Source organism: Passer montanus, unplaced genomic scaffold (genome assembly GCF_014805655.1).
Source record: "Passer montanus isolate IOZ18808 unplaced genomic scaffold, ASM1480565v1 scaffold56, whole genome shotgun sequence".
NCBI classification, from domain to species: Eukaryota; Metazoa; Chordata; class Aves; order Passeriformes; family Passeridae; genus Passer; species Passer montanus.
The window spans coordinates 2,650,068-2,666,319 of record NW_024370595.1 but is presented as its reverse complement, the minus strand read 5'-3'; the positions used below and the strand labels follow the sequence as shown (position 1 = coordinate 2,666,319).

Sequence of the window (16,252 nt, the reverse complement as noted above, 5' to 3'; positions counted from 1 at the left end):
GGGCTTCCCAGTTGCTTCAGCCTCTTCATTTTTCCCCCAACTGACCTCTAAGCCCCTGCTGACAATGCTGGCTTTGCTCATGCTGAAAACTAGTGCAGGGCAGGCATTCCTGATGGGTACATAGAATTAAAAACCCCTTTTCCCATAAAATGCTGTTTTTTCAAATAGTGTTGTTCCCATTTGTAGAACAGTTTTTATTCTGCATGTTTAAAAGTAAATCTGGAAAGACTTTGTAACTAGGCTTAAATACTCACTAATTAACTGTAACTATAACTAGGCTTTTATATCCACCTCTAATTATTGCATGATTAAAATAATAATGGTAGGCTTTTTTGACTAATCAAAGAAAAATGAATGTTTAACTGAACATTTCACAAATGTTTCATATCAATCAGCAAATAAAAAACACTTGAATTTTTATTACAGTATTTGTTTCTGTTACTGAGAGCTCTTTGAGGCACCAATGAACATAACAAACCCATTTATTTACAGCATCCTTGCTCTCACTAGGATGGAAGTGTGCACAGGAAAACAGAAAATGTTCTCTGGGATGTCTTAATAGAAAAATATGTAAATAGTTGAGAAAACAAGAACAGCAGCATATTTCAGCAGCAAACTTCTAAAAGAAACCTAAATTGTTGCTGGCGGGTTTTTCCCCTATTTAAATACACAGGTGAAAATTCCCTTTTAGGACAGTGCATGCACAGCATGCATGGTTTCGTGAAGAAAATTATTGTACAGGCTGGCTTCCAAAAATACTGAGACCACAATACAAAATTAGATAGCAAGTATGTGAATAACAAAAGCTAAAATCCCTAAAAATAATTAGATTCATTTGATAATTGTATGAATGCAAGATAAGTGTGGTCCTTTTAATTTGTGCTCTGACCACTGAGGATGCAGTTGTATGAACAGCTTTCCAGTAGCACCTGGATCCGATGCAGTGACTTCTCTGAGGTTGCTGGATAATTTGCCAGATTACATTTCAAGTGGATTAAACCCCCAGCCCAGCTCATCAGTCACCCACAGTAAACAAGTGTTTGTACAGGGAAAAACATAAGGGGAGAGAAAGCAAATAAAAGTGAAAGGACAGATTTTCTACTGGCTTCTCTTTCCTTTCTTATTTTTTCTTATTATACTTCTTATAAATTACAAGTTCTCTTTCATTTCTTAGTTTTCTTAGCGGTACTCAGATTCTTGTATAATTGCATTCTTTTTAGTGCTGGAGAGCTAAAAAATCACAGCAAAGGAACTAGACTTGCAATAACAAAATGAGCAGGTGTGGCATTGAAGTGTTCAGACTCCTCACCTAACAATCTCTCAAAAAATGCAATTTAACTCTAGGAAGACATAGCAGTTAATGCAGCCTTATGGTAAGCTGCTGTATGGTTCAGATAATCTATTTGAAATCTGTAGTGATAGACGAGACCTCCATTTGTCTCAACTTCCCCTGAAGACATATGAAGAAAAAAACAGAACTCACCATTATTCACCAGGACATGGAGTGGACAATTCCTTGCTCTAAACTGCTGCACAAATTGCCGTATAGACTTCATGGAAGCCAAATCACAGTATAAAAACTCCACTGGGAGAGAAGAGGAGATAAAAACAGAGTTAAGTCAGTTACAATGATATAAAAACACATAGACATCAACAAGGACTCCTGTGATAACATCACTAGTAGAGTAAAAGTTTTAAAAAGAAAAAGTTTTCAAAGTCCTGGGTGAAGCCGGTCTCAGGTTCTTTCTTTCTCCTTCTTCCCTTCATTTCTATTTTTAAACTATTGATTCTTCACAGAGCAAATGTGGGAAAACTGTCTGTCAGGAGGTGAAGGAGGGCATTAAATGAAGCAAATATGCACCAACCCTACTGCTCTCACTACTGCTGCCATTTAAGAAGAGGAGCTACAGTGCTGCAGCAATGAGATGATCAGGATATGGCAGCTGGAAATCAAATGGGGAGAGGAGAAGGCACATCAGACACTGCAAGGTTTCCCTCTGCTCCTGATGCAAATATGCTGTCCTTTGTTTTTCCCAGATTATTTTCTAAGTATATGTGGTTGGAATAGCTTATAAAGCAAAGCTCTATTGCCAGTAGGAGACATGAGCAGCAGGACACCCTGAACACAGCAACTCTACTGATTACTAAAAGCAAATAGAGCATTATTAGAAATGCTGTGGCTCCTATGGGCATCCAGGGACATTTGGTATCCAGCAACAACCAACCATGAAAATAGAGCAACAACCAACCATGAAAATGCCATTTAAATATGGGTAAGGGTTGTGCTGACCCTTGGCTTTGGCAATGGCAGTGTGATTTGAGAGGACCATAGCTCACACGAATATTGTGGTAGCATCCTGCCTACGCTGCTGATGTCAGTCAAAGGGCAGGGTGGAAGGGGGCTGGAAATTCAACTGTACCAACAGGATGGCTCAAGGGGCAGGGAGTCAGTCTCAAGATATATTTTATTCCAGTATGTCTTTATTGACAAGAAAATACATATCAAACAGGCATCCATCCTTTTGTCCAAAGCATTACTCAGCCATTGACCTGTGCTAGAATGCTAGAAAATTAATTAGTCAAAATAAAAAATATTACTTAAATCCCCCAGCAGCTTTAAACCCATCAGGTCTTAAAATTCGCCTACTGCAGTTGTTCAGCTTTCAACCCCAGGCTCTCACAGCACTGCCTCATTGATTGCTTTTCCTTGCATGAAGCCATGACCAGAGTTATGAAGTGAAAAGAGGCAGTGCCCCCTGCCAACAGCAGTAGCTGTCCCCACACAAAAAATCCAAATTCTTTAGAAGCTCTGCAAAGAGGAAAAAGAAAGAAAAATTATGACCTTGTCCAACTGTTTTAGCCTTTAAAAAAGTATATATTGCATGCCAGGCTTTTGGTTTGTTTCAGCATTAGCTGTGTTTTAAGGAAGACTATCTGATGCTCTACCACAGATATTAGTCTCTCTTCTGGTTTCCTACTTGTCACTGTAGGAGTCCAAGTCAGCCAGCTGTTGTCAACTCCACCCTGCCAAGGCACTAGGGCTCTGAGGTGGGTTTGTTTGAACCTCTTCCATAAAGTGACTTTTCCAAGGAAGAGCAAAAGGTGTTTCAAATTGACAAAGTCAAAGAATACTGAGCAACTTTCCATGACTAGGTCCATCAGAGAGAAAGGCAAAGGCTGTACAAAGCCTCTCCCCTTGTTCACTCTGTCCTTGCAGGGTGTGCCCTTACTGTCCTGTTTCATTTCAATGAGCTCCCAGATTTCCCAAGCTGTGGCAACCTCTGCACAGATGCTGTCTCCAGGATGGTTTTGGCCACCACATCAAAGGACTGGGGTTTCAGAGGCTCACTCACCATGCTTTCCCCCCTCCCTGCTGCCCTCCCTCCTCCTGGCACCAGGGTCACTGCCCTGTGCTCCACAGGAAGGAGCAGCCACCCCCTTCCTTGCACATGGGTCCCCCACCTCTTCCTATGAAAGAATCAGCCTTTGAAAGAAGGGGAAAATAAAGAGATACAGTTCTTCAAAAGTGCCTTTCTGATAGGAGGATTAAACTATTGGATAAATAGGCTCCAGTGCAGGCTGTAATACGAGACCTTTCCTCTTACTCTCTTCCCTGGTCTATCAGGGATGTTTATCCTGTCCCTACCAAGGCTCTGAGCTATAATGCCTCTTTATAGTATGTCACTACAGTAAGAGATTAGAAAGGCCTGCAGGCACAACAACAAGATAAATAAAAAAAGATATTCACAACTGTAATTTAATTTCTTTCCAGGAGAACAGTTTCTTTAGTTCCCTTAATATGAAGCTTTAATAATCCTTATTACTTGGAACCTAGACAATATTAGTCCTCTGAAATTGTCGTAGTGAATGTATGTAAATTATTCAGTGGCCAGGTTCATTAAAAAACAAACAAACAAACAAACAAGAATTCTTAGCTTCCACTTTTAGGACGGTGTAAATAATTTTTTTTCAAAGTGGCTCTAAATAAATACAACACTGTCCCATGAATAGAAGTGGACAATTTCTTGATCTCTCTGCAGACCTTTAGGCACTCAGCCTCACTTTAATTTCATGGAAGCCCTGCAACTGGAGATGCTAAGGAAATGTAGAAATTAATAACTTTTGTCAGTGTTGCTCAGGCCATTACTCCTGTGGCCTAGCTGCTGTATAAAACCACATGAATGGCACTGTAACTGCTCAGATATCCAAAACCTGGTCATAATAAATTATTAATAATTAGTGCAACAATGAGTGAAGACCTAGATGAAGATTTATGCTGACTCTGCTGTTGTTCTACTTCATTAGGCAGCTCATCAAGGAAAGAGATTAGGGAAAGCATGACCCGCTTCTTACGAGGCAGTCACACTGCCGATGCAAGAGTCACTTTCAGTACAAAAACATTTCTCTTGGTACAGGAGGCATTAGGCCTTCATCAGCTGCAGTATTTTGTGGCACAGTGCAGGCTCCAACCATTTCTCCATCACCAGTATGGACTCACAACATTATTGACTCTATTGCCACTACATATGCAAGAAAAGTAGACCTCTGAAGGTATCCACTAACCTGAATTTAAATATCTTCCTTATCTGGCCTTGCATTGCCAACAAGAATGGTGGTTAGATAATGTGTGCCAAGAGAGTGCTTTTTAGCCTGACCAACGCAATCTCATCCTTCCTGATAATTAACTTTTTGCAGCAGCTGTCTGATCTCGCCTCCCTTAATTTTCCAGTTCTGCACAACAAATGCTCTCCTTCATGATGACTGTACAGTGCCCAGACTAATGGCACACTAGGCCTAGGCTATCATTACTAAATTTATTTACTTGGGAAGAATGTCATCATATTCAGAATTTGTAAAGCACGTGCCATCAAAAGATCAGAACATGCTTTGGAAAGGAAAACAAACAAACAAACCAACCCCCAAACTTTCTTTATGTTCTCAGGCCCAGAGTCCTTGTTGGTGCTCATTTGTGCGTGGCAGCTCTTTGCCAGGGAGGCGGATCCGCTAGCGCGGCACCGCGCTGACCAAGGTGCCACTCCCCTTGAGAAACTGTGCCAAAATCTGGCTCCCAGCCGTGTGCTGACTCATAGGCAGGGCCTTGAGCAGAATCTGAGTTTCTTCTTCATCCCATGGTGATTTTTTTTAATCAGTGTACTGGAGAATTACAAATTGAGAAGCTAAGAACAATGATAAGTTTTTAGACTATTTTGAAGCACGCACAAATATACTAAGCACAACAATTTTTTTGATACCTTAGTTTGTATTATTGAGTTTCTGACGGGCTGTTGGGGTCCACTCCAGCTAGCTATAGACCCATGCTCACATGACAATTCTTAGACGAAAGTAAAAGATGGAGAAGCACTATTCTCCAAGAGGTAACGTTCTCTCTTTATTCCAGGAGAAACACACGATGGACAGACACATGGGAGAAAGAGCATTCCCCAGTGTCAGGGAGCTTTTACACCCCGGGGAATGGGGGCAGAGGAAGAGGTCCACAGCCAATGGGATACCAGTGAAGAATGGTGAGGGGAGTGGTAACCCAGGAGGGACCACCACGGGGTACTGGTGAGGGTGAGGGAAGGACCATGTGGTGGGGGAAAGGGATAACAAACCACGTGATATAACATAAGCTACTCAGTGCAATATAAAAACTACCCTGTGCAAATTTCCAATCACCCAGTGCAAAACAACAACTAAATAAACTATTTAGTGCAACACAACATTAGTTAATAAAGACCAGTGTTTAATAATGTGAGCAAATGACCAAACTGAATTGTGAACTAGGAATGTAACTAGAATTACTTCAAGGAAGCAAGAATGCCAATGTTTTTCCATATAGCAGAGGTATGAGCAAAAAGAAGGTGTGCATTAACAGCAAGAAAACTGAAACGTGCCAAAATTCTTGTCTTTTACAATAGTGGCTTTTCTGCTTTAGAGTTTAATAATCTAATAAGTTTTCAAAACTACCTAGTTCTTTTCATTTTCTGTATGCTATTAAGTACAAAAATAGAGAGTAGAAGGCACAAACAGAATAAGCTACATACAGAATATTTGCAGCGAATGCTACTGAAATACTCAGATGTCTAAATCTTCCCCATTTTATCTCTTTTTTCTGTACTACTTGCTTTCAGCTACTTTTATAGTGACAGACGTGCCCGTATTTCTTTCTTCACACACGTTGGATGTGTCCCATGTTCTTATCTAAATAATTTTTCCAGTGAAAGGAAGTACATCCATAATTGTCAGACACTGGCTAACATTTTCACTCTTAAAAATATTTTTCTATTCTTTTATTGTAATTTGATGACTCAGTTGTCAGAGAGTTATTAGCTAATGAAATACAGAAGGAGCAAAATTTCCCAAAAGACATCCAGAATTACTTATGCTATTAACCACATATGAATAGATATGTATATGATGGTGCTCCAATTGCTGCTTTCCCTAATTGCTTTCTTTCAAACATGTATTAGCCTGGTGCAGCAACTTTTCAGCCAGCCACAAGGAAGTCAGCACAATGTTTTCTGGCTGCACCTCATGAGGCCCATACAGACCCCACAAAGCCACGCTGGCTGCCATGTGGGACAACGCTGAGATTGCAGTGTTTGTTCCTGCGTTTTATTCCCCTTGCTTGCTTGGTCATAGTAACTAGAAGGAGAGAGCCTGAATGATTGGCATCTGGTAGCTCCTGGAGAGCTTTCTGAGCCCCACGAAATCCAGGAGGAGGCCCAGTGTTAGGAGAGCCTGACACAGCCCCCAAGTGCTCACACTCCTCTGAGTTTCCCCTTCAGGGTCAGCTTCCCCCATTTCTGTCCTCCTGCTTCTTCACACTATTGCCACAACTTCCTTCACATCCAGAGTTACCCTCCTTTTCTTTCCGCACCAGCACAGTTGACTGTGACTGCACATTTCCTCTGTGTCTGTATCACAGGGCATAAAAAGCATGAAATGGGAATTTCAGTCTGGTATGGAAGGAAAATTCAGAAGTAAAAAAGATGGACAGATATTTCACTGAACAACTGTAACTTCTGAGATGTTTACTGATCATCTGAACACACTAAAATGCAATGTTATGATTCCCTCAAAGACTACATCACTTAGGCATGGTTTAGATCAGATTAAGATGAGATAAGGCCACCTACCAACTACCATTTTTTATGCCTTCAGCTCTAACTCACCATGTTGAAATTTTTATGGACAGCTACAGCTCTGCTTCAGCAGAAATCATAAGTCAAAGTCTACTTGTATAGTACTTATGCCACAGAAGTTTTCTGTTATGCTTTCAATGTCTTTGTGTTAAAAACAGAGGATATGTTCTAAGGAAAGCTGCAAGTCTGCCCAGAACTGTGGGGAGCTGAGAACTACCGAAAGGAATCGCTTTGCCTGTTCCTACTTGCCACCCATCTATCCAGTGTCTGAAGACAGCAGAAGGAAGAGTAACTTCTTCACCAAGGAACAAGGAATGCTTCCCAGACAAGATAATAAAAAACGGTGTTCATTTTAGTCAGGTATTCATCTTCAAAAAAAGGATCTCAAAGGTACATCGCATTCTGGTTCGTGTATCTCCACAGAGGGGTTATACTTTGGCATCTGCACAGCAGCAAGAAGAAATGTGGTTCTGCTCATAAACAACTGAGAATCTGAAACAACAACCTAAACAACATGATTCTGAGAATCTGGACAGTGCCATGGGGATGTTCATCAGAAAGGACCCTTAACAAGTCAAAAACCTACCATCTGCTAGATGCTGCACTGCAGAGCCAGGGAAGCTCTGTCAGCAAGGTGGCAGGTGAAAACGAAGTGGAGCAAGCCTCAGGAAAAAAAAAGACCATGAACTGTGATGAGAAGAAGACATAATGCAGCACTGACTGGAGTCTACTTGCCTTTTTTCATCACTCTGTCTTTACTGCCAATGGAAAATGCAAAAGTGGTTCTACACTGCTAACATAAACTTGTGGTTTATCATTCTGCCAGCTGGGTATGTGCAGCAGCATACAAAGTCCCCATCTACAAAACATAACTCTTGTTAACAGAGTTTTTCTACATTGTCTGGGACTCACACAAGGGCTGGGATGCAAGTTCTGCTCAGACATGGATGATGACAGAACACTGCATGCTATTCAGGACCATAAAATGCTTACTGTAGAAGGACTTCTCATTAAACAAAACCAAACAAAATCCTTCAGGTAAGCAAGGCATGCACCAACCAACTGCATATTGAGCACAAGAGGCAGCCAACATAAATGCAGCAAGCACAGTCTCTCCTGATTATGCCTTGCTCCTACCTTCATGCACTTGATGACCTCTATGGCCTCTACACCACAAGCACTACATAATCTCCTCCATTCTATATTAGCAGCCAAGATTCACGGAGGTGAAACATTAAATTGATTGGCACACAGATTAGTATGTGCAATCCTACCCATGATACTGGTCAATGCTTAATTCCAGTTGTGGTTATGGTGGCAATTTTCAGATTTTGGCTCCTTGCAGACAATTTGTAGAATTATGATAAACATGTGACCTTGGACCAATGACTGCTGGGCATTTTATAAGTTCTCCCCAGTATTATTCTCTGTATTTTATTAGCCTCAATAATTTTGTGGCCCTTTATCAGACCACTGATCTTTCACAGTCTATTAACAGGAATAATAAAGCATGGGTAACTCTAGAGCAGCTTTACTGCTCAAGTTGACATTTGTGATATACCACTGAAGAAGAAGACAAATTGAAGACATCCATCTGTCAAAGTGTGTGAGTGCAGTAGCACAGATCAAAATAGTGAGCATATTTAAAGATATACCATTTGAGTACTTTTTATATTAAAAGATAGATACACTCTCAATTTAAGGCAGCCTAGTTTGTCTACAGCCTTTCAGCAGGCAAGTAAGAGCACCCAAATTCAGCTGCTTCTTCTCTGAGTCATCCATTCTAGCACCTCTAACTTTAAAGGCAGAATAAAGAGATGAACTTCCTGTGCCTAATGTCAGCCTTTGCAAACAGCCTCCCTGTGTCATCCTCCAGCCAGTTCAGGGAAACAAGAGCTCTGTATCAGTCTCACAGCATAAAGAGAAATAAAAAAAATATTAGAAACAGCAAATATTAGAAATTAATGTGTTGGGGTTTTTTTGCTTCTTCATGAAAGTTTGAACTTTTTCTGCTCAAAGAGCTACTATAAAATAAAGACACTGGGTGCCATTTCTTAACCATCAAGCTTTACTCCATTGTAGTGAGAAATGGGAGAAAGCATCTTAATCAGGGAGCTGTTTTCTTTCTCAGAGGTGGAAGAGTAAAATAAAGAAAGGAATTGTCTTTCAGAAACTGAACAGTCTGCCTTAGCAACTTCCAGCTAAGGCAAGGAAGTAGCTAAGGCAGTGCTTAGCCACTTCAAGAAGAAGTGTGTGGCCTAGTACAGTGACTCTTTAACTTGTTACATTTAAAAAACACCCCTGTAGCTCTTATGGACTGGTTAATCAAAATTGACAAAATTTAGGGAAAAGAACATTGTTCCAGTTCCACCACTACCAGCAGATCCCACTACTGCTAAAATGTCAGATCATTACAGAAGAGACCCCTGAACAGCCTCACAAAGCACAGTGCCAGAGTACTTGGACCTAAGAGCAGGACAAAAGGGAGGGAGTCCATCTAAAGCAACACAAATGCCCAAGTGTGGCTCTGCTGGTTGCAACACCAAGTGGGATGTAATATAAACATGTTATCATTTTAGCACCGTTCATACAGGCATGGCATACTCTAGGTTTTCCAAACATGCAAGCAGTGCTTTGCTGTATATTGTCTGACATTTTCTGTTCAGTGGGGCCAGAGCTTGAAAAGAAGTAAGCTACCATCATCTTATCAGAAAAGTAACCTTGGGAGATGATGGCAGCAGTGGGATCTACAACTCTACAGGGTGAGAAAGGTTATCTCAGCTTCCCATGGGTAAAATTTCCTCCAGATTATTCACTGGGGAGGCTTAGATTTTTTAGAATAGCAAGTACACAATAGTAGATATATATAAAGTTTCCTCACATGCTTCCTCCTCATGAGTTCAGATGCTCACCACCCAGGGTTCTGACTGTAGGGAGACAAAGTCCTCTGTTTTCCTCCCCTGTTGCTATGGAAAGACTGTTTCCCCCCCTCTGAAGAACTGTTTTGGAACTCCTTCTGTCACCATTTTGAGTATCTATGGGTGTGCCTTCACATGAGTTCAAAGGAAATATAACTTTGGCTTTTCATAGGACTATTTAGAGCCCTGTGAAGAAATGGTGGGAAAAGAAATATGGCCATGGCCACATTAATTTCAGTCTGAGCCTGATATTCAGAAGGTGAAAAAAATTGTTGCAGTGAAAATGCTTCTCACATCTGTTTTTGAGGATGGAGGAAGGCAGTCTTCCTCCTGTTAACAGCTAAGCATGCTTTCTTCCCTCCAGAAGGATAAAACCCAAAACCAGGTAAAATCTCTCTGCTTCATGGGGACAGAAGAGCTCATAGTGAGGCTCTGAGATTAATCATATATGGTCAGAAGAGAAGACGGTATACCCTTCTCTACTATTATTGCCCTCATTGCTGGAGGATTGGTCTGGATTATCTCCAAGAGTCCCTTCCAACCCAAACTACTCTCTGATTCTGAATACTTTTAGACATATTTTCCTCTTGCTTCTTGGTGAACAGATTTTTATATTAAATTTCATTGCTGCATTTTGTGATTTGTAGATATGGGGTTTGGTTTTTTTTTCTTCTCAGGTGGCATTTACTCCTTGGAATTACTTAACTGCACACTGTGACTTCTATCTCATTTAAAACCTAAAAATACATGGCGCATATGCGACGCACACGACACGTTGTCCTGTATTGACACTCTCTGTCGGGACTGAAACTCAAGTGAAGCGCTTTCTGGATGTAATACAGAGTCAAGCTGTTAATGAAAATAAAAGTCAGCAAGGCTTATACAAGATGACAAAAAGAGAATGCACTTCAGCAAAAGCTAGGAGCATGATTCTTCCTAGAGATTATGCTGAGTCCTCAACTGATTTAAACTGGTGTAGTTTTGCCAAGTATATGGAGCTGTCATTTGTTTCCAGTTTCTCTGCTCTGGAATTACACATTTCCAATGCATCTTGGGTTGCAAAGCTTTAAAGTTAAAATATCAACTCACTTGTACAAGGATGCAGACAAGCACATGAAAGAGAAATGCCAAAAAAAGGGCTAGAGACATTTTGCCGGTAGTCTTCTCCTTCAGAATATTTTATTAGATGAGTATCCTGACTAAAACAAGAACCAGCACTCATCTTGAGCTGTTTCTGTCTCAACTTGCAGAATTTTTTTTCTACATGAACAGCTTACTTTTCACAAGAAATTTAAATTTATTTATTTATTCAAAACGTTTTCTCCAAGCTAGCAAAATACTACCTAATTCAATCCAGCTTCAAATTAGATATCTTGCTCATATCTGTACACCCCTAAATCTTGCTTCCAACAACCTCCTTAATTTATTTAACTTTTAGTGTGAAAGAAGCCCTCACATTTCCAGTGTATTCATTTTTGGAGGGAGAATTAACATGAGGTTCTATGAAAAACAGGCTGTTCAGAAAGTGAAGGGTTTGCTAAAACAGGGCCTTAATTACAGACACTCATAGAGCCTTAACATTTGTAGAACTGACTTTTTGTTTTAGTTGCTACAACAACAAATCCAATAAAACTGCTTTTGGACTGCAATGGCTTAGTGCTGATGATACCTCAGTTCCCACAGTAGGACTGAGCTGGGCCACTTGGCCATTGTGGTGCAGGTCTGGCATCTATCATGGATGTAATTGTCAAGAGATGTGAACTGACTCATAACCTTCAGTCCTGTAAATTTTATCTGCCATTCTAGATTTAAGTATCAAATATCTCAGTCAAAATTCAGAACGCAACCAGCATGTCCCATTCTGTCATGCAGGAGCTTCTTTCCATAAGCCAATATCAAGTATATACTTGGAGATGTGAAATAAATCATTCCTAATAGGACGTCTGTTAGTCTGTCTAGATATTTCATAGATAACATCAAATTTTGATTCCTGGACAGACTTGAATCATTATGTGATGGCAAAACAGATCTCCCATTGGCTACATTTCCTGAAAAGAACATCTACTTTCTGAGAATATTTGCTTACCTTTTCAAAACCACAAAAATAAAAACCTCTGGTGTGAAGAAGCATGTTTGTAATAAGCTTCGGTATTACCGCAAAAACACCTCAGCAAATATTCTGCTTCACACCCTCTGAGGTACCACAGAGATGCTGATAATGCCTCTGCTTTGTAGTACTTCAAGGATAGAAACCTTGCAGGGTCCAAGAAAATAAAAAGGGAATAATATTTCCAAGCTCCAGGCAAGAACAACTTGGAGTTGTCAAAAATACATCGAGACATGAGAACTATCCATAAAACATACTTAGACAAAGACTACCTTCCTTTTTCCCAGAGGTTTTCTGCATTTCTCTCTCATGTCAGTCCTAGTGCTCATGAGGCAAGCTTGAGGGGCTCTCAGATCCAGCTTCAGTCTGGGGTTTTTTTGGGGTTTTTTTTCTCTTTATTTGGAGATACTCTTTGCATGGATAATAAAGTCACTGCTTCCCTGTGGCAGCAGAGGTAGCAAATGTGGCAGAGAGTAACAGGAGCAGGTAGCAGGGGTGGGGGAACTGCAAAAGGCCCTTCAGATTTAGGGCCAGGTTAATCACAGCTCACCTGGTTTCACCCAGGGGTGTCTGCTCTCCCATCACACCCTTGCCCCACTTCATTCCACCCACACAGGTCTGCTGGTGCAGCTGCTTCTCCTGGTTCATGCCCACCTATACCTGGGACATCACCTGGGCTATGGTAAGGGAATATCAGTAACCTTGCAGAGCAATACTGTTGTCCTTTCCCACTCCTCCAAGAGTCAAGATACATCGACTTACTTTTTCTTTTTCTTCAGATCTGACATGAGACTGTTTCTCTTTCATGCTTAAGCAAGCTTAGGTCTGTAGAGGGCTTCTAAGATATGATTCATCTGACCTGTTTCACAAATCTAGTTTAAGATGAGATGAATCATGTCTTGCAACTATTTATTCCTCACCACAGACTGCAAAAGAAGCTTGGGGACACTGACTCAGATTAAAACCTCTGTATTACGAACCTCAAAAGTTAGTTGATTTCAATCCTAGTGTTCAGTTTCAACTAGTAATGAACAAACAGAAAATAGGTGAAAAAAATCAGAGAACAGGGAATGTGTGCAGATGACTCACTGTTATTCACCATACTCAAGCTTTGGGGAAAGAAAAAAAAAAAAGAATGAGAACTTCCAGAAGAATCTTGCCAAAGGCTCAGATAGAACACAAAGAAAATTCATGCTGGAAAAAGATAAGAAGTCTTGCAGGGTGTGTTTAAATTCCTCCCTTATTGTGAATGCCTCTGAAATAACTGTGACTTCTCAACAGAAAATTTGAGACACTGTTGCACACTCTAATTGACAAACACATCTCAAGAGTAAAAGAATGTAAAGATAATTCTGGTAGCTGGTTTTGGTGACATTGTGTATGTACATGCATGTAACTGAGACTAAGCTTAAGCAAACTGAAAGACATCATAATTTTTACAGTAATGACACTGTAGCTGTGCATCCCAGGTGAGAAGTGGCAGCTTTGCTGCTACTCTATAAATCACACACCTCTCACAGCTACTAATCTGCTGCAGAGATCTTTCAGGCTAGCAAAGTGACAGGAAAAAGAAGTGCAGAAGAATAAAATGCTAAGAATAGAACCAGTCTCTTGATTGCTGCTTCACAGGCTGCCCTGTACACTGGATCCCACCTCTTTTCTCTTTTTACTTCTATACAAATAGGTATTTATTATTTTTTAATGAATATATTCACATTAAAAAAAGCTATAGGTTTTTTTCTTTGAGATGGATTCATCTTTAGGAAACTTTAGATCTCTCCTCTCACCCCATCTTGTTTTGTGCTTTATTATTCTTCTCATGTCACTTCCTTTGCTGGTCCTCCAGAACTTTTAACATGATCACTCTAATGTAGAGTCCCTAGTCAGTAATGGGGCTTTAAAGCAATTATCGTTCATAGCACTTCACTGCTAATGCTGACCTGGAATTTCAGGCAATGTCAGCCAGAGCTGCTGAGCAAAGAGCCACAGGGTTCTTCTCCTCCATCTCAACGTTCAGTGCTTCTGGTATTTTCATTCTTCTTAAAGGCAAACTGACTTTTGGATATCTGTATATTTCTTGCCTTTAGAAATGCATCCCATGTATTGTTCAGTATTGGCTCATGCCGATAAGTACTTTCATTAGACATGTTGTGAAAATTCTTGCTTTTGTTAGAAAAAATAACCCTGGGAAGGCTACATCCAGTTGGAAAAGGTATACACATTTGGGAACTATTTAGGAAAGAAACAGATATTTTTAACTGCCTATAACCCCTTTCTTTTCAAGAAAAACAAAACAAAATATTTTTTTCTAAAGGTGCATCTTGGGGGAGGTACCAGGTGAACAAAAAGAGGATACTGAAGTCTTTCTCCTATTCAAAAATCCAACTTGTGAATGACAGTCTTTTTCCACTGCCCTTTACACCAGTTTTAGGAAAATAACTACCTGTACAGGTCTTTGCATTCCCATTCAGTCTCTGGACTTTATGCAGATACTTCATTAGCTAAATTAATTTTTAAAATATGTTGGTGAGATAGTTCTCCAGGTCTGAATTTCTCACCTTGAGAAGGGACACAAGGTATGGGTCAGTCACTCTACAGTGAAGGCAGCCAAGCTTGCTGAATTAGTGAAAAGAGATGTATAGCACAGTTAGACACATAAGAAGTGAATGAATCTATTTCTTTGCACACCTGCTCTCTCCTTAGCAGGGAAGAGATCAGCATCAGAATGGTCTGTCTTTTGAAAGGCGAAAGTCACAGCACTGTTTCTTCCCTTTGGTGCACACCCTTCAGGGAAAAGCTTTTAAGAGAGATGAGGGAGAAAATGGATCCTCATTAGTCTGCTTATTCCCAAGTATAACTGAATACAGTTAAAAGGTATTTTCACCCATTCTCTAACCTAAGAAAAATAAATGCAGAAAAACAAACCTCTTTTAAATTTTGCATCCTCTGCAGGGAATTAACAATGTATGAAATTATTCTTCCTACTCTTTCTGATGTATTATTGGCATTTACTTAATGAAAAAGCTAGAAATTCTCCTCACCATAGATTACTATTCCTAACTCAGTGAAAACTGTCATCCCGACACTATGAAGAAGGGATTTAGAGAGCTGAACCTGGCAGGATACTGCATCTGAGAACATAAAGGTTTTGGATTTCTGCATACTGATAAACTAGCATTTTTGGGGAAGATAACCCCACACACATATATTAGGGAAAAAATCAGATAATAATTTTTATTCATGTGAGCATGAGATTCCAGCAGACAACCTTTAACAGCAGGTCTGGATCTGAATGGTACTGTTTGAATACATTTTGAATTGCTGCAGAGCTCCAGATTAATAGTGCTGCAAGATCAAAAGTCTGTGATGCAAAATTTTAGTGTTGCAAGTCATAACATAAAACCCACACTGCCTGATTTTAGCAGATTCTCACCCACCAAAGTGCCTCCATAAGCCTGCATTTATGGTTCAGCTCTACATCTGTAAAAGGCTGAATTTGGCCTCCAATGCCACAGAAAGCATCATACAACCCACCCTGGTGCTAGGAAGGGTGGTAGGTCTCCTTCCTGCCCTCCCTCTCCTATCCAGGAAAGAGCAGAACAGATGAGCTGATGCCCACCTGGGAAAACATGTCAGCTCTGCCTGGGGAAAAAGGGGAATGGGGCCACTGTGAGACTTGGACCCAGCCTGGCGTCACTTGTGCCTCCTCTGGTTGCTTCATAGGAGTGACACAGATTCCCTCAGCTGTTATTTTAGGGGGCAAAAGTAAATTTGGTTAGCCATGTATAAAGCTCTGGAACAGCACATTTCTAATAGGTAGGTAGAGTGCTAATTTAATGGTAAATTATATATTTGGGTTAGCAGCTTGGCTGCTTTGTTGTTCGGTTCTTTCAGACAAATTGGATGGCGGCCATCAGCTCTCTGTGATTTATCTCTGTTTAATTTTTCCACTTTTTCAGACCTTTGGCTGTTGGTAATTCAATTTCTGGCAACTGCAGACCTTCACTCCCTATTATAAGTTACACCCCAAGGCAGACATACTGCCATCTGCACTGCAACGGTGGTGGTAGCTAGTGGATGCA

General features: G+C 40.5%; 1 protein-coding gene across 2 annotated transcripts in view; it reads right to left on the bottom strand.

Annotated features, from left to right (window-relative positions):
• DHRSX (dehydrogenase/reductase X-linked) overlaps positions 1-16,252 on the bottom strand; it is a 163,249-nt gene that overhangs the window by 58,484 nt on the left and 88,513 nt on the right. For both annotated transcript variants that reach the window (XM_039725674.1, XM_039725675.1), the window contains one exon: positions 1,484-1,585. In XM_039725674.1, coding sequence (XP_039581608.1) covers positions 1,484-1,585 — 102 coding nt within the window. The remainder of the gene's footprint in view (positions 1-1,483; positions 1,586-16,252) is intronic.